This window comes from Erpetoichthys calabaricus, chromosome 2, assembly GCF_900747795.2.
Source record: "Erpetoichthys calabaricus chromosome 2, fErpCal1.3, whole genome shotgun sequence".
In the NCBI taxonomy this organism is placed as follows: Eukaryota; Metazoa; Chordata; class Cladistia; order Polypteriformes; family Polypteridae; genus Erpetoichthys; species Erpetoichthys calabaricus.
The window spans coordinates 288,799,629-288,818,679 of record NC_041395.2 but is presented as its reverse complement, the minus strand read 5'-3'; the positions used below and the strand labels follow the sequence as shown (position 1 = coordinate 288,818,679).

At 37.0% G+C, this 19,051-nt stretch overlaps 1 protein-coding gene across 1 annotated transcript in view; it reads left to right on the top strand.

Moving 5' to 3' along the window:
- Window positions 1–19,051, top strand: part of prom2 (prominin 2) — a 170,540-nt gene that overhangs the window by 56,108 nt on the left and 95,381 nt on the right. Inside the window, exons 5-7 of the mRNA XM_028795719.2 lie at window positions 2,496–2,616; window positions 3,563–3,626; window positions 11,671–11,760. Coding sequence (XP_028651552.2) covers window positions 2,496–2,616; window positions 3,563–3,626; window positions 11,671–11,760 — 275 coding nt within the window. The remainder of the gene's footprint in view (window positions 1–2,495; window positions 2,617–3,562; window positions 3,627–11,670; window positions 11,761–19,051) is intronic.

Sequence of the window (19,051 nt, the reverse complement as noted above, 5' to 3'; positions counted from 1 at the left end):
TAAAATTGAACAGTTCTGTCTCTTACATGTGCAACGCAAATTAGGGTGTGAGTTGTATTAACTATGCACACCTATAAACTACAGAACATAGAAGAAAATGGTGGCATTGTCAAAGTGAACGCTACCACCACAACTGTTCTCTCAGTAAAGTGAAATCAATAAAGCAATCACATACACTTATATAGTATATGTTCAAATGTATATAAACATACTATTTAATTGTATATACCCCTTTCACCAGGAGGTCTGGATTAGTTTCTGTGTTTTTGTCTAAGACTCTGCAGATAGAATCCAACAATCCACAGTAATGTCCTGAGAAAAAGCTGTTTAAGTCATTGTCTGTGTAGAGCGTGCATGTTCTGCCTGTGCCTGCTTTGGTTTTCTTTCATGTGCTCCAGTGTTGCTGCAACATTGCCAAAGACATGCATGTCTGTTTTTTTGGTGACTATGTTACAAATTAGCCCGTGGATGTACAGTTCTAATGAAAGCTTTTGCAACCCTTGAAAATTTCCCCTTTTTTGCTATACAACATTGAATCATATTGGATTTAATTTGGAGTTTTTGACATTGATCAACAGAAAAAGACTTGTTAATGTCAAAGGATCTCTGCAAAGTGATCACTTCCCCCATAGGATCTATCTATCTATCTATCTATCTATCTATCTATCTATCTATCTATCTATCTATCTATCTATCTATCTATCTATCTATCTATCTACAGTTAGGTCCATAAATATTTGGACAGAGACAACTTTTTTCTAATTTTGCTTCTGTACATTACCACAATGAATTTTAAAAGAAACAACTCAAATGCAGTTGAAGTGCAGACTTTCAGCTTTAATTCAGTGGGGTGAACAAAATGATTGCATAAAAATGTGAGGCAACTAAAGCATTTTTTTAACACAATCCCTTCATTTCAGGGGCTCAAAAGTAATTGGACAAATTAAATAACTGCAAATAAAATGTTCATTTCTAATACTTGGTTGAAAACCCTTTGCTGGCAATGACAGCCTGAAGTCTTGAACTCATGGACATCACCAGATGCTGGGTTTCCTCCTTTTTAATGCTCTGCCAGGCCTTTACTGCAGCGGCTTTCAGTTGCTGTTTGTTTGTGGGCCTTTCTGTTCGAAGTTTAGTCTTCAACAAGTGAAATGCATGCTCAATTGCATTAAGATCAGGTGACTGACTTGGCCATTCAAGAATTTTCCACTTCTTTGCTTTAATAAACTCCTGGGTTGCTTTGGCTGTATTTTTGGGTCATTGTCCATCTGTATCATGAAACACCGCCCAATCAATTTGACTGCATTTAGCTGGATTTGAGCAGACAGTATGTCTCTGAACACCTCAGAATTCATTCGGCTGCTTCTGTCCTGTGTCACATCATCAATAAACACTAGTGTCCCAGTGCCACTGGCAGCCATGCATGCCAAAGCCATCACACTGCCTCCACCATGTTTTACAGATGATGTGGTATGCTTTGGATAATGAGCTCTTCCACGCCTTCTCCATACTTTTTTCTTGCCATCATTCTGGTAGAGGTTGATCTTAGTTTCATTTGTCCAAAGAATGTTTTTCCAGAACTGTGCTGGCTTTTTTAGATGTTCTTTAGCAAAGTCCAATCTAGCCTTTCTATTCTTGAGGCTTATGAGTGGCTTGCACCTTGTAGTGCACTCTCTGTATTTACTTTCATGCAGTCTTCTCTTTATGGTAGACTTGGATATCGATACGCCTACCCCCTGGAGAGTGTTGTTCACTTGGTTGGCTGTTGTGAAGGGGTTTCTCTTCACCATGGAAATGATTCTGCGATCATCCACCACTGTTGTCTTCTGTGGACGTCCAGGTCTTTTAGTGTTGCTGAGTTCACCAGTGCTTGCTATCTTTCTCAGGATGTACCAAACTGTAGATTTTGCCACTCGTAATATTGTAGCAATTTCTCGGATGGGTTTTTTCTGTTTTTGCAGCTTAAGGATGGCTTCTTTCACCTGCATGGAGAGCTCCTTTGACTGCATGTTGTCTGTTCACAGCAAAATCTTCCATTTGCAAGCACCATACCTCAAGTCAACTCCAGGCCTTTATCTGCTTAATTGATAATGACATAACAACAGACTTGCCCACACCTGCCCATGAAATAGCCTTTGAGTCAATTGTCCAATTACTTTTGAGCCCCTGAAATGAAGGGATTGTGTTAAAAAAATGCTTTAGTTGCCTCACATTTTTATGCAATCGCTTTGTTCACCCCACTGAATTAAAGCTGAAAGTCTGCACTTCAACTGCATCTGAGTTGTTTCATTTAAAATTCATTGTGGTAATGTACAGAACCAAAATTAGAAAAAAGTTGTCTCTGTCCAAATGTTTATGGACCTAACTGTATCTATCTGTCATTTACATTATTTTAAGTATATATTTATGAAATTATATTTTCTTTTTGTTTCTTTGCAAATGATCTACTGCTGTTTTAACTAAGCTAATTATGTGCTTTTTTTGTTCTGTATCAGAGTGGGGAATATCATTATGTTCTGTAGCAGCAACAGCTTTTCAAAAGGCATTAGCACCGGTCCTGAGTTGATTAACATTACCACATCAAATCTGAATATTTTTCTGAACAATATTCCAAAGGTATGTTGAGATCTGAATATAGAAGCCATGAATTGTAGTTGATTAACATTACCACATCAAATCTGAATATTTTTCTGAACAATATTCCAAAAGTATGTTGAGATCTGAATATGGAAGCCATGAATTGTAGAACGTTTATTTTAATAATGTAGCTGGGTGCCTTACAGATGTACAGAAGTTGAATGTGCATTCTAGTGGTATAAATAACATGTTTAGTTTTTACTATTAATATTTAGCTATTAGTACTGTAAAACTCTTGAGCTACTTTCATGTTTGAATATGAGACATATTGTAGCTGAAATCATTGTGATTTTAAAAGAAGGCATTTTAGACCCAAGTAATTTTGTACAGGTTGGAACTGAGTGTCACCAGGAAAGAGTGTAAATGAGATAAACTCAGTTAGTCTAATTATTACAAAATTATTGCTCTCTTAATATATTTAGTATAGTGAAATGGATTCAACAGCTTGTTTATGTGGGATTGACTTTGAAAGTCTACATGCAATGTTTAAGACTAGACTTGTATTTGTAACTGAGGAATGGTTATAAAGTGGTTAGTGTTGCTGCCTCAAAGCTCCAGAGCCCTTGGTATGAATACTGGCCTTGTTACCATCTGTATCAAATTTAGTATGTTATTCCTCTGTTTTGTATGTGATTTTTTCCCTTGATTTTTTTCTCCCATATCAAAAAATGAGTTTGTGCTTTTGTGTTTGGGTAATTAATTGCCAACCCCAAATTGATCAAATTTAAATAAGTATCTGTGTGTGTGTGTGTTTTTGTTTGTGTATGAATATGATTCATCCAAGGCCAGTCTCTGCAGCACACTTTAGTTTATGCCCGCACAACCCTGAGTTAAATTAACTAGGTACAGATGATGAGTGCATGGCTAAAACAGAATGGTTAAATGATAATTTCTCCAGGTGATGTTTTTTTTTTATACTTCTCAGGAGATCAGCTATCTAATTGAGGAAAGCTCCCAGCCTGTAAATAAAGTAAATAACAGTGTAAATGGTAAGTTGATGAGTTTCTGCAAGAATCCAATTTTAATAATCACTATTTATTAAACCAGTATGCAGCAGTTAAAGATTTAGGTTTTTGGTACTGTGCATTAAAGTTACATAATCAGATATGGTTTTCAGATATCTATACCATATTTATCTAAAGTTTGAATATACTTGAATGAGCTTAAACAATGATAATTAAAGACCTTTTACTCCAAAAAGGTTTGTCCAACTGCATTTTTGTCTTTATTAATTTGTTTCAGTTATGGAAAAATCATTTGTAGAAAGATGAATATCGTAATTAAAAAAAAAACACTCAACAATTTAGATTTACACTTTCTGAAACAATTAATGCTTGGGTTAATGGAAATTACTTTAAAATAGCTTTTCGACCATACTAGTCAGTGTCAAAATACCAACTGTCAAAGCAGATAGCTTTACTGTTTTACAGAACTTGGGTTAATGCTCAGTTTAAGGCTTGGGTAACCTAGCCCTCTGTTTATGTGGATTTTTTCTAGGGACATTGGTCTCCTAATACAGACCAATTTTTTTTTATATTGAGTTCAATAAGAAGAAACATAAATTATCAATCATATAGAAAGAAATTGTAACAACAGTAGGCTGCAGCCCATATAAGACTAAGTGACCTAAAGTAGGTGAGGCATGACTTTAACATTTGAGTGTTGAAAGGAAGAACAGAGAGGAGTGTAGGTGGTTCAACAGAGAATCAGGATGATTGATTTTTAACTAGCTTCATATTGGTTGAAGGCTAAATGGCCAATAGAAGATTTCTTGCCATTCTATAGAAAGACAGACAAGAGAAGTCTAACTGCTGACTGACAGGGAGATAGAGGTAGCATGGCGATGAGAATTTAAAACGAGGGACTAAATTCATTTTAACAATTGCCAAAATAGAACAATAAAACAATAAAAGAAAGGACCATAAAGAAAGGGATTCCTTGACACTTTTAAGAAATAAATGTTAATTAGACGATATAATGGCCTCCAGAAATGGGGAACATCGATGCCCAAGTATTTAATGAGCAAGTCAAAGGGAGCCTATCCCAGCAAGCATCAGACTTAATCAATCCTGCATTGGGCACTGGTTTATCTCAGAGTGAACTAACACACACACACAAGTGGGCCTACTTTAGCAATAGCAGTTAGCCTAACCTGACTTTCGGAGGAAACTCCAATTGTACGCTAACCCCAGTCTCCTTCACTGCAAGAAAGCAGTGCTACAACTGCACCACTTTGCTGCCCAAAATTATTATTATTGCTATTATTATTATTAATTGTTGTCTTCAATATTTTCCATCCATTACTCTATTTAAATTAAGTAGTGTGCCTCCGATGGTATGGTGTTTTGTCTTGATAGAGTAATATGCTACTCTTACTTTCCCCTTTTGTATTATTAATATGTAGCCTTTGTCAGAATGCCTCAAATCTCACAGACTTACCACTGTTTTCTAAGTTATTGTACCATATAACTTCTCCCCACCTTCCCTTCGAAATGTATAACCTCAGGCAATTAGGTGTAGTAAAAGACAAGCAGGAGTTAAGTTACACTTTAAATAATGTATTATTGATAATATTCATAAATAATACTAATATGCAAAGTACATTTGAATATTGGCAACCGTGCAACCTGATAAATGGCGATGTGTAGTTTCAGGTGGCACACAGACTTGTTAGTTACTTAAAATGTCTCTAGTTAAGACATCATTTGTGGTCAGCTTTCTTCAGAACAGGCCGCATGCCTGTCATGCACAAAGTGAATACTGTCCCTCAAACATATCCCAGATCAGAACAAGTGGAAGGAAACCTGCCAAAAAGCGAACCCTGTGTCAATGTGGAACAAATGCCAGGAAGAAGATGAATTTGTTCATATATTTTTCTTCACTTTAGACACAACAATAATTCATCCATCTTCCTAACCCGTTTATCCTAGGCAGGGTCAGGTGACAGATGGAGCCTATGCAAGCAATCATCAGGTAAAAGCCAGGAACAATCTCTGTATAGGGCACCAGCCCATCGCAGGGTGAAACCCCAGACACACACACACCCACCCACAGGGGTCACTTTAGCAGTGCCAATTCGCTAATAACCTATTTGAGCATGTATTTATTTGTTGTTACAAGTAATGTCAGAATGTAGCCACTGTAGAAACAGAATCGCAGAAGCAAAAGTAGAATTATAAGTAGCATATAGCTTGAGGCCAGGAGTTTTTGGGTTGACGTAACTGCACTCATGACAGTGGCCATAATATAATACAATTCTCAGTGTTTTGTAAGAGTGCATATGCAAAGACTAAAATTGTTGCCTTTAACTTTGGTAGGGCAGATTTTGAGCAGATGCGGCAAAGTCTAAGGGGGATAGACTAGGATTAGCTTTGAAATGTGGAGACATTCGAGGAGCATTGGCACAGGTTTGTTTTACATGTAATGCAAGACAGGCATATACCTAAACTTGGAATTAATAGGAAATTTAAAAAAACTCCACAATGGGTTAATAAAGAGTTAAAAAAGAAGCTCTAAAGCTGTAGCTTTATAAGGCATATAAGACTAACTAGCAAAATACCCGCACTTCGCAGCGGAGAAGTAGTGTGTTAAAGAGGTTATGTAAACATATATATACATATACATATCTACATATACACATATCTACATATATATATACATATACACATCCACACATATATATATATATATATACACACATATCAACATATATATATATACACATACATATACACACATACATACACACACACATACACATATATACACATACATACATAGTGCGTTGTAACACGGGCTGTGATTATTACATGGGAGGGAGACGACAAATCACAGCTTCCCGCTTTCTAATCGGGCCTGTGATTGGTGCTTTGACGGATGCCCAGATCCCACAGTATTTCCCCTTAGGAGAGGCGTTAGGCAAGTGTAATTGATTAGCGGTGCTGCAAGTTTAGCTTTACACCTGTTTTTAAGGCTTATTGACTGAAAGGGGCTTTCATGAAAAAAGTTAGGGCTTTGCTACAGGATACACCCTCCACAAGTTAAGGAAGTAAAAATAAAGGTATATATTTCTGTTTTATTTAAACCTTTTAAGTTTGAATGCGGGCAGTATGGTGGTGCAGTGAAAGGTGCCAGTTAGGAGACCCTGGTTCGCTTCCCTGCATGGAGTTTGAATGTTCTCCCCGTGTCTGTCTGGGTTTCCTCCGGGTACTCCGGTTTCCTCCCACAGTCGAAAGACATGCAGGTTAGGTGCATTGACGATTCTAAATTGTCCGTGGTGTGTGGGTGTGTGTGCCCTGCGGTGGGCTGGCACCTTGTCCGGGGTTGGTTTCCTGCCTTGTGCCCTGTGTTGGCAGGGATTGGCTCCTGTATTTAGGATATAGCGGGTTGGATAATGGATGGATGGAAATTTGTATGCATAGCCCCATTTGCCCGTTTTCGTTTTTTTTCTTTCTTCAGTAATATTTCAGCAAACCCGGAGCTTGTCAGTTCAAATCCTGGTACTGACACCACTGTGTGACCCTGAGGAAGTCACTTCACCTGCCTGTACTGCAAAAAACAAAAGTAATGTAACAAATTGTACCTCAGATGTTGCAAGTTGCTGGAATAAAGGCATAAGTCAAATAGATAAATATGTATTATACACATAGGAACTATTCATTTATTTTCAGTTAAGTCATCTGCAGCAAACCTTTATAAATGAGGGTTTCTCCTTTTTAGATAATGCAAACTGTTTCTTCTTCATTGAGGTTTTCTCTTGGAGAGCTTTTTTCATTTCATTGAAAATTAAAGCAGCAGCTGCCAAAATATGTAGCTTTCTTATTAATTTTTCCACATTGTGTAAAATAACTTTATAAAGTAACATAAAAGGTTTAAAGACTGGTTATCCTTTTACACTAAAATATTAATAAAGAGATACAAAAAAAGTAAAATTCATATGTTGTTTTTCTTTAAGGAGATTAAATATTACTGAAGAAAGAAAAAAAAAAAAACTAAAACAGCTAAATGGGGCTATGCATACGAACTTAAAAGGTTTAAATAAAACAGAAATATATACCTTTTATTTTTACTTCCTTAACTTGTGGAGGGTGTATCCTGTAGCAAAGCCCTAACTTTTTTCGTGAAAGCCCGTTTCAGTCAATAAGTCTTAAAAAGAGGTGTAAAGATATTGACAATAAGCTACGCAAACCCACCAAGACATGCAATCATTTAAATCAAGGCGCAAGTCGAAAAACACCATCCCATACTATTAGTTAACGATTAACACATTTCTATATGTATTGTAAGCATAAAATACAACTGATAATATGTTGCGCTTATTTATCTGGTGTACCGACATTTTTGCGCGTTTAACGGCTGAAATCTAACGTGGTTTGTGCCCTTCAGAATGAAAACAGTTTGCATTTACCTTTTTAATAAAAGGCAAGCTTTTAAGCCTGAGAAATCACCCTGTAAATGCACACGTTTAATTGCACATGTGTTAATATGTATGCTTACACAGTATTAAAAGACACTCAACAATTAACGTCATTTACCTTCGTTCCCGCGTTTGACTCGTGCTGTAAATCTCTTCCTTGTTTTCAGTTCACGTGATTACGTAGGAGGCGTGATGACGCGATACGTGACTCCGCCTCCTCTATTAGAGTATATGGACAAAAAACAGGTTCCAGTTATGACCATTACGCGTAGAATTTCGAAATGAAACCTGCCTAACTTTTGTAAGTAAGCTGTAAGGAATGAGCCTGCCAAATTTCAGCCTTCTACCTACACGGGAAGTTGGAGAATTAGTGATGAGTGAGTGAGTGAGTGAGTCAGTCAGTCAGTCAGTCAGTCAGTGAGGGCTTTGCCTTTTATTAGTATAGATAACTCCAAAGTGAATTTTAGGTCGGGTGAAAACATGAGGGCAACCATTAACCCCTTAACCGCCCTCTGCCGGATATATCCGGCATCGTAGCGTTATTGCTGACGCCTTACTGCCGGAATTATCCGGCACATTTGCCTGTGGTTATGTGAATGCCTGGCACGTAGTATAACTGACAGTTTGGCGTGGGTATTATTACTACGTTGTATTTCGACAACTCTGCGGTTGTATTGGCCGCTCACGTGATGTGATTCGAAAGTGAAAGCTGTGAATATGGCGAAACGTAAACTGACTTCAAGTGAGGTTTTGCAGGCGATTTTGGAAAATAATTCTGATCATGATTGTAGCAGTTCTGAAGAAGATTTTAGCGACAATGATGATCAGCAACGTGCACTGCATGATACTGTGAATGACGACGCATCGGATGATGGCGATGAGTGGGTGTATCCCCAGCATCTCAACTGGACTGCTGCCCGTTATCTGAGCCAGATAAGAAAGATCCAAACCGTGACCGCTTGTTCAAGCTACGTCCTTTGATTGACCATTTATTTGAAACATTTCAGCAGGTATTTCAGCAGGTAAATACTGCTTGAATAAATGTAAAGTAAAAAAACGAAAATTGTTCAGATTTCTCCTGGCATGGGGAATATTTAGGGAGTTGGCGGTTAAAGGGTTAAGAAGGATATTAGGTAGGCTAAAAGAGAATTGGAGAAGAATGTAGTAGATAAGGCAAATGATGACCCTAAGAAATTCTTTCAGTATTTTAGTAGTAAAAGAACAGTCAAGGAGGAGGTGAAGTACATCAGAAACAGTAAAGGGGAATTAAAATATACAGACAGGGAAATAGTGGACGCTCTAAAGTTGCATTATTCTGAGGTCTTCACATGTGAGGAAGTGAATAACCTCCCAGCGGTAAACGAGACTACTAAGGAGGTTTTGTAGGATTTGGAAATTGTAGAGGGAGAAGTACTGCTCAGATTATATAGGCTGAAATCAAACAAATCACCAGGACTAGATAATATTTACCCTTGAGTTCTTAAGGAGGCTAGTGAGTACACATATAAACTCTTGACACATATTTTTAGGAAGTCACTGTGCACTGGGGAGATTCCGAAGGACTGGATAGTGGTAAATATTATCCTGTTATATAAAAAGGGTGACCAGGCAGATCCAAGCAACAGTAAGTTTAATTAATGGAAGGAATTATTAAGGATGAGATTGAGCAGCACATGGAAAGTACAGGAGTTTCTCTGAACAGTCAGCATGGGTTCAGAAAAGGGAGGTAATGTTTTACTAACATACTGTAATACTAGGGTGCTGTACCGTGTTAGCCATTATGAATGTAGAGAAAAGCCAAGCAAAATGACACCTTTTATTGGCTAACTAGAAAGATTACAATATGCAAGCTTTCGAGGCAACTCAGGCCCCTTCTTCAGGCAAGATGTAAAATGATTACATCTTGCCTGAAGAAGGGGCCTGAGTTGCCTCGAAAGCTTGCATATTGTAATCTTTCTAGTTAGCCAATAAAAGGTGTCATTTTGCTTGGCTTTTCTCTACTAACATACTGGAATTCTATGAGGAAGCAACAAAAGGATTTGATCAAAGTAGAGCATATCATATTTATCTTGACTTTCAGAAAGCATTTGATAAGGTGCCACATGAGAGGTTGGACATCAAGCTAAAAGAAGTTGGAGTTGACGGTGATGTTTTTAGATGGGTGCAGAAGACACAGGAAGTGCGAGGAACCTTATCAGAACTGGCTGATGTTAAGAGTGGTGTTCCTCAGGGGTCAGTGCTAGGGCTACTGCTATTTTTAATATATATATATATAAATGATTTAGATAGGAACATAAGTAACAAGCTGGTTAAGTTAACAGATGATACCAAGATAGGTGGATTGGCAGATAATCTGGAATCCATTAAATCATTACAGAAAGACTTAGACAGCATACAGGCTTGGGCAGATTTGTGGCAGATGAAATTTAATATCATTAAATATAGAGTGACTAGGCTGATTCCAGGGCTAAAGGGGATGAATTATGAAGAAAGATTAAAAGAGCTGAGCCTTATCAGTTTAAGCAAAATATTAAGAGGTAGATGACATGAATGAAGTGTTTAAAATTATGAAGGGAATTGGTACAGTGCATTGAGACTGATATTTTAAATGAGTTCATCAAGAACACAGGGATGCAGTTGGAAACTTGTTAAAGGGTAAATTCTGCTCAAACATTAGGAAGTTTTTTTTATAGAGAACCACATATACTTAGTACTACGTGGTAGACAGCAACACTTTATGATGTTTTTGATGTTTTTTTAGAAGAATTAGGTGGATTGGACTGGTGAGCTTTGTTGAGCTGAATGGCCACTTCTCATATAGATTGTTCTAATGTTCTAATGTTGCAATGTTCTTTGGGAAGATGGTAGTTAATGCTTGGTGAAAAGTTTGAGGTAGAAATTGTTGTCTCTAGGTTCTCTAAACATTGCTAATAATAGTGGAGCCAACTTATTTGAATTTTTTTTTTTATAAAATTCCACTCTGTATCCATCAGGCTTGCTGCTTTCCCACTTTGGAGTGAGTTTATAACGTCTAGTAATTCTGAGAGGGTTAGAGGTTTACCCAGTTCCACAGCACTAAGAGTATCTAGTTGTGGTATTTGTAATGAGTCAAAAAACTCATTAGGCTGTGTCTTATCTAAGTCGAATATAAGGACTTATAGTACTCTCTAAATGTGTGGGTTATATCTTTATGGTCAATGATTTTCTCCATCTGTGTTGGTAATTTCTGTTACTGTGTTATGAACTTCCTGCTTGTGGATTTATTGAGCTAAGATCTTATTAGCCTTCTCTCCATTTACATAGTACTGTTGTGATTTAAAGATGAGCTGTTCCATTTCTTTTGTTGTCTAGAGGATAAATTCTGATTGCAAAACCAGTCTTTTCCTATAAAGTGTCTTATTTGGAGACCTGGCATATTCTTGATCTATTCTGGTAATTTCACTGAAGAACTGTACCCTCACAAGCCTTCCAGCACCTGCTGAAGAGAAAACAAGCTAATTCCACTGTTATTCAATGTTGTTTAACAATAAATGTGAAACATCCAAGGGCCAAATATGTTTATAAGCACTATAACAATTACATGTTTAATTTCTTTATCTGTTATTTTTGTTTTGAAGATATTGGCCCCATACTTATTGACATGATGTTGGAAAATTTGGGGGACAGTGTAAATGCTACAAAGGACTCGTTGATAAAACTGAATAATGGTAAATATAAATTTTTGTTTTTTCTATCCTCAATCAAAAAGTACTTTGATTACAACAAAGAATAACATAGAGGAGATGTTATATTATCTGTTGATATACTGTGCCAACAGTGTTTACCTTATGCTCATACATAATTTTGAAAAAGCTGTTACTTTACAGCAAAATTAATGAAACATGACCTGCCCTTTTCAACCCATGGTGACTGTTTGCTGTTATAACCATACATGATGTTACTTTGTTTTGTCTTTAATAAGGGGTTTTGTTAATTTATCTGGGAAACATGTCTTATCTACTAAATCTGATCAGAATCTTTTTATATTTACCATGGCAGCATTGTTAGCTTTAAGTATTTATACATTTTACCAGTATCCAATAATGTCTGAAAATTGACATTTGTGCTTTATACGCATAGCTATAGCTAACTTCTTTGTGCACATTACATACATTCTAGCTGTACCCAGTGGCTCCACCCGTGTAGTAGTGAAACAGGATAAACTTTAAAAATCAATTAAAAAATGAAAAAAAAAATGTAATTTGTAAATGAGAAAAATTTATATTGATTGGTTTCCTATCCGAGGGCCTCTTGATATACAATATTTTTGGTTTTGTCATCGGGGCGAAGACATATAGGTTTCTTGGGGAACTAACCTGGGAGAAAGCAACATATATCTGACTATGCGAGAAGCATGGTGAACTAAGATCAACCCCTGACAACTTGAGTGTCTGTCCCCTGGCCTTGTTAATTGACATTGCAAAGCAAAGTTTCACCGGGAACTGTAATCTCTTGAATTGAAAGGGCATGTCCATCATGAATAGAGGAATGCGAGTGATTAAACCCATCTCTCCAATGTCACATCCTGTGATGATTATCACCTCTATGATGTTGTCCTGAAGCTGACAGACCTGGAGACGGTTACCATTGCATAGTTTGGGTGGGCTCAGGTTTCTCAAAAGGAAAATTGGTGCTCCTACTTTCAATGCTAAGTTGTGGGGTGGCATGCCAGGAGGATTAATGGAATTTAAAAATTCTGTAGGATAATGAACTGAATCGTTGTGTTCTAAAATGGTATTTATTGAAGTGTATGTCCAAGACAGCATGTCAAATAATTTGAGCACCAATTGATTAATTTTATGCCTCCCTCTCCCCTCTCCCCTCAGCCTGCAGCCTTTTTCTTTGCTTCGTGGTTATAAATTTCTGCCGCAAAATCAACCACAATGTTCACGCAAATTATAGAAAAAAACAGATCTAAATCCGTTAAGTAGTTCTCTCGTGAAAAGCAAACAGACATACAGACCTGACTCGAACGAAGGCTGGCACTTCAGTGAGGATGACCCTGGCCAGCTCTCTACTCCTGAGGTCCCACCTCCCCCTCCCCTCGGTCCGCAGCCTCTCTTTTCAATTTACACTTATTAATTGCTTCCCCAAACGAACTATGATACTTCCCGTTATTAGAGGAGTTGCAAAATCAACTAGAATGTTCAGGAAAATTATAGAAAAACCCTATCTAAATCTGTAAAGTAGTTCTTTCATGAAAAGTGGACAAACATACAGACAGACGGACACTTTTGATTTTATATATATATATATAGAGAGAGAGAGATTATCCAGACCAGACAATTTATTTGATTTTGAAACTTTTAACCAGTCATACTGCTTCTTTCTTTTTAATTGCCATAATCATTTAGTTGTTCATTGTTTGACAAAATTAAAGTTAAACTGAAATAATCACATGTCATACTTTCAGGAAAAAGGGCTCATAAAATGCATTCCTTCTTATAAAAATTAGAAAAAAAAACAACCACAACATCAGGGATTATTACTCTGAAAAAAAAAAAGTTAACTGAACTTCCTATGTATTGATTTGCCACTTTTGATGTTTTTTATCATAAGTAACATTGGTTCTTACCAATTACTTACAGTACGTATTACAAGTACTAAAGGAAGCTTCATTAACTCTAAATTCTTTATAAAGCACTTGTTAATGTTCTGCATTTTAATGTTTTTACCCAGTACCATATTTCTGATTTTCGTTTTTTTATGAAAATGGCTGTAAAGTCACAGTTTTTAAGGGCCCTTTCAGTGTCACAAATGGTTGGTTTAACATGCATTCAACACACAGTCTTGTGTACTTAAAGTGGCTGTGGGCTTGACACACAATGCTTAAAACAAAGGATATTAAAAAATACTTGTATTACATTTTTGCTTTATCAGTAAGGTATAAAATGTAGAATCTGATCTTAGTTTTGTTCTTTGTGTTGTGAAGTGAACGCCATCTTCTGTCCACAACCTTTAACTGTCACTTTTTGCTGTGAATTTGCCAGCTGTTTTTTTTTTATGCTATTTTAATGTGTTTGAGTGATTTTGAATCATTTTGTCCAGGTTTTTATATGCAAACTTAGCTTCATTCCGCTTTCTCTTTAATCATGTCACCTTGAGCACACATCCTGTTTCTGTGAAGTGCTGTGTTTTCAAGTTTCACATTCTTTTGATGGCTGCAGTGTTCACCTTCTAATTTTAAACAATTGTACACGAGTCTTAAGCCTATTATGCTTTGTAGGTGTACCATTAATATAAATATTAATATTAAGAAGACAATATATATATATATATATATATATATATATATATATATATATATATATATACATATACAGTAATCCCTCCTCGATCGCGGGGGTTGCGTTCCAGAACCCCCCGCGAAAGGTGAAAATCCGTGAAGTAGAAACCATATGTTTATATGGTTATTTTTATATTGTCATGCTTGGGTCACAGATTTGCACAGAAACACAGGAAGTTGTAGAGAGACAGGAACTTTATTCAAACACTGCAAACAAACATTTGTCTCTTTTTCAAAAGTTTAAACTGTGCTCCATGACAAGACAGACATAACAGTTCCGTCTCACAATTAAAAGAATGCAAACATATCTTCCTCTTCAAAGGAGTGTGCGTCAGGATCAGAGAATGTCAGAAAGAGAGAGAAAAGCAAACAAATCAATAGGGCTGTTTGGCTTTTAAGTATGCGAAGCACCACGGCACAAAGCAGTTGAAGGCAGCAGCTCACACCCCCTCCGTCAGGAGCAGAGAAAGAGAGAGAGAGACAGAGAAAAACAAACAAGCAAAAATCAATCCGTGCCCTTCGAGCTTTTAAGTATGCGAAGCACTGTGCAGCATGTTGCTTCACGAGCAGCTGCACAGAAGGGAGCAACGTGAAGGTAATCTTTCAGCATTTTTTGACGAGCGTCCGTATTGTCCAGGTGTGCGAACAGCCCCCCTGCTCACACCGCCTCCGTCAGGAGCAGAGAATGTCAGAGCAAGAGAGAGAGAGAGAGAAAAGTAAGATGGGTAGCTTCTCAGCCATCTGCCAATAGCGTCCCTTGTATGAAATCAACTGGGCAAACCAACTGAGGAAGCATGTACCAGAAATTAAAAGACCCATTGTCCGCAGAAATCCGCGAATCAGCAAAAAATCTGTGATATATATTTAAATATGCTTACATATAAAATCCGCGATAGAGTGAAGCCGCGAAAGGCGAAGTGTGATATAACGAGGGATTACTGTATATATATATATATATATATATATATATATACACACTACCAGTCAAAAGTTTTAGAACACCTTGGTTTCTGCACCTTTTCCTTCAAAATTAATCAGCTGAAATGCAATGACTGACCTAAAATGGTGAAAAGATAAGCATTAAACTGCCAGAGGTTTAAATTTAAAATTTAGGTTAGCAAAAACTGAAAAAATATTAAACGGGCCTTCTTCAGGGAAGAACCAATAGGTTACAACCTACATATGGTCTGAAGCAATTAAAGTAAATTAAGCCTTGTAAGTAGAAGTAAATAATTGACACAGGTGTCCCAACTTCTGTGGTTTACTTAAATACCCTCTGTCTGCCTTAAAGCAGAATTGGATAGGACTGTGTTACTACACCCTCTAAAGTACTACTTGGACAATATTACACTGTAGTGATAATACTCTAGTGATAATGCCAAGAAACTGGCAATTAACAAATTAACTGAGACCGAGCATTATTACCCTTAGAAGTGTACGCCTTTCATTTAGAGAAAATGCAAAGAAAATCAAAGTGTCAGTGAGTACGGTGTCCTACACAATCCAAAGGCAATTGGAAACTGGAAGATACTCTTATAGGAAGAGATCTGGCAGACCCAAATTCACAACCCAGTCAGAAGACAAGTTTCTGAGGGTCACCTGCTTGTGTGATAGGTGCCTCACAGCACAACAGCTTCAATCACAGCTTAACAGTGGTCAAAGAAAGCAAGTCTCAGTTTCTACTGTGAAGAGAAGACTTTGTTGTTTACGTTTGACAGGGCGAGTAGCAGTAAGAAAGCCATTCCTTAAAGGATAAAATTGCAGATTGGAAGAAATGGACCAATGAATCAAAATTTCAACTCTTCAGTTTATCACGAATGGAGTTTGTATGCTGTTGAGTTGGTGAAAGGATGGTTCCTTAGTGTGTGACACCAGCTGTCAAACATGGAGGAGAAAGTGTGATGGTCTGGGTTTTTTTTTGTGCTGGAGGCAGAGTTGGTGACTTGTTCAGAGTGACTGACATTCTGAATCAAAAGGGTTACCACAGTTTGGCTGTTATATCAGCAAAAGGTAGCTACCTTGATGAATCAAAAATTTTTATAAAAATTTGTACACTTAATGATTCCTTGACTTTTTTTAATTTGCCATTGTTTACTTGTTCTATGCCTTGATTTCATTAAACATTAAGACATTAAACTATATACATTTCCATAAAAACTGAAATATACTATTGACAGACTGCATATACTGTATATAGTAATAAAGAAACAAAGACTGAGAAGGTTTGGGGTGTCACCCCATATATTGCAGTACCGCAGAGTAGTCTTAAAGGACTGTGTCCAAAATGGAACTTGATGGGAAAGACAAGTGACTGTTTTTTAAAGGTGGTGGGGAGGAAGAGGAGGGACTAACAGGGAACAGGCAGGAGGGAGGTCAGTAGAAGGGCATGGTCTGCAGAGGGACATGGAACCTGGTTGGAGTTTAGTTGGTCTTCCCTTCTGGTGATCTACAGAGGAGGGAGAAAAGACCATTAGTGCACTTTGTCAACCCTTGATCAAGTGTTTTACCCTCAGTTAAGCCAATTTACTGCCTCCCGTGCGCATGTTTGACAATATATATTAACACGAAAACGAAGCTCTGGGATATGGTTTACGTATTTGTAGCTAGTAATCCACAAGATGTCCAGGAAATTAATATGTTGGTTCATTTCTTGTTCCATTTTTAATTGAATTGCAGGTAATACTGAGTTGATGTGGCTGTGGAATTCATTCAACTGGTCGCTTTTTAATATGACGAACGTGTCGTTAAAATAGAGAATCCAAAGTTTAGGTGTGAACTGAGTTATAGATGCATTTTCAAATCACTGCATAACCAGTTCAGCAGAGTCTTGATAATAGAGATCCCGTTGGCATGCCCTCTTTCTGTATGTAGTGTTTTCTATTAAAATAGAAGTGAGTTTTCTGGCAAAGTGATATCAAATGCATTTTGTCCTTTGTGGTCAGCTTCTTTCTTGTCATTATGATGGTGTCATTTAGTTTTGCCAATAAAGTCTCTGTGGCCAGATGAATTAGAATCATGGTATACAGCGACACAACATCAAACGAGATCATGATTTCATCATCAGCGACGGATACATTCTTTATGTTTGAATACATTTGAATATACAGTATAATTAAGTATATATTAAGTAGTTGCATTCTAGGGCTTTAGTGCATTATGAGAAAGTTTGACATCAGAGGTAGATTTACTATAGGAGGAATATGGATACATTCAGGGTCAAGGGACGGAGGTAGTTGTAGGGCCCATACTGTCTTGACATCTCCTTCACTGTCCATTTTTCAACGCTGGCCAGATTTTCTGCAGTTGCTTCCATGTGGCTCCATGTACTTTTATCTGTCTTGTCCACTTTATACAAATTTACACCACTGGCTTCACGTTGTGCCTCGTTTGATGTTAGAAGTAACACCATCTGCCTTGCTTTCCCCAACACGTGCATGCAGCTACATACATTAGCCAATGGACTTTAGCAGTGGAGTAGCACCTTTGTTGTACCCCTGTCTTTCTGCACCAACCCTTTTCATAACCTGGTACTAACCCTAAAAAATGTACTATGTGGCATTTTTCTCCAGCTTTGCATTTTTGCAACATACTGGGTAAATTATAGTTATTACTTTAGAAAAATATTAACATGATTACAGTATGTGTGAAATAACTAAGCATTCCGATAAAATAACTTTGTGGTGTATTCAGTACACATGATATCAATGACAGACAATGACTGTTCTGTGTAAACAAATTGCACAGTGAGTATCATAGCACATTAGTGGACTGGTACTTGAATTTGCCATGCACCACATAGAGTTTAATGACTTCATTGTTAAGGAACTTACTTCTCACAAGTTTTGATAATCAAGTTATTACTGTGCATATTTGTAATGTCAGTATTCAAATATTAAATTGTTCCTAATTTGATACCCCTCAGAGGTGTCAGAATCAGACTTAAACCTGACAGCAACAGTCTCATTGATCGGAGATCTTTTCACTAAGCAGTTTTAAGCCCCTAATCATCTTTGTTTGCACAGATCATTGTGTAATGCACAGGTTATTAAGTCAGAATCCAATTGCTCTTTAAAGCTCTTTGTAACTGGTAAACCTCGATATCTGACAGAGTGTGAGTACTAAATGGAATGCAGTAATCAACAATTTTAACAATTAGTGTATCGCTGAACCTGTAATCATAATCAAGATTAATATAAGATTAATTGTGCATCTCTGTTATTTAGCCTGGTACCTTTTAATTCTGTTATATCAAACTTATGTCCACCTGCATATAATTCTAAGTTATGTACTTTATTGTTAATGCTTGTAGCTACTTTATTGTTAATGCTTATAGCATTAAGGCAAGCAGTTTTTAATGCATTACATACTTTACTGTGGGGTTTTAACAGTGTACTAGATCTTTCTTAAAATTCTGCTACTAAGTAAAAACATAATACATGGTAAAATTTTAAAGCACTAAGGGGCCCTGCCCCCTGCTCGCTTTGCTTGCTCACCCCTGGGTTTGGTTAACCGGATATACAATTTAAAGAGATTGTTATTTTCATTTCATTCATTTTCATAAATTTTTTATTTCTTGATATTTGCCATATTTGCCACTTTGTGTCTCTGCCACTCGCATTGTGAACGCATGCACTCCTCTGAAACCCCCTCTTAAACGGTGATACAATGGGAAA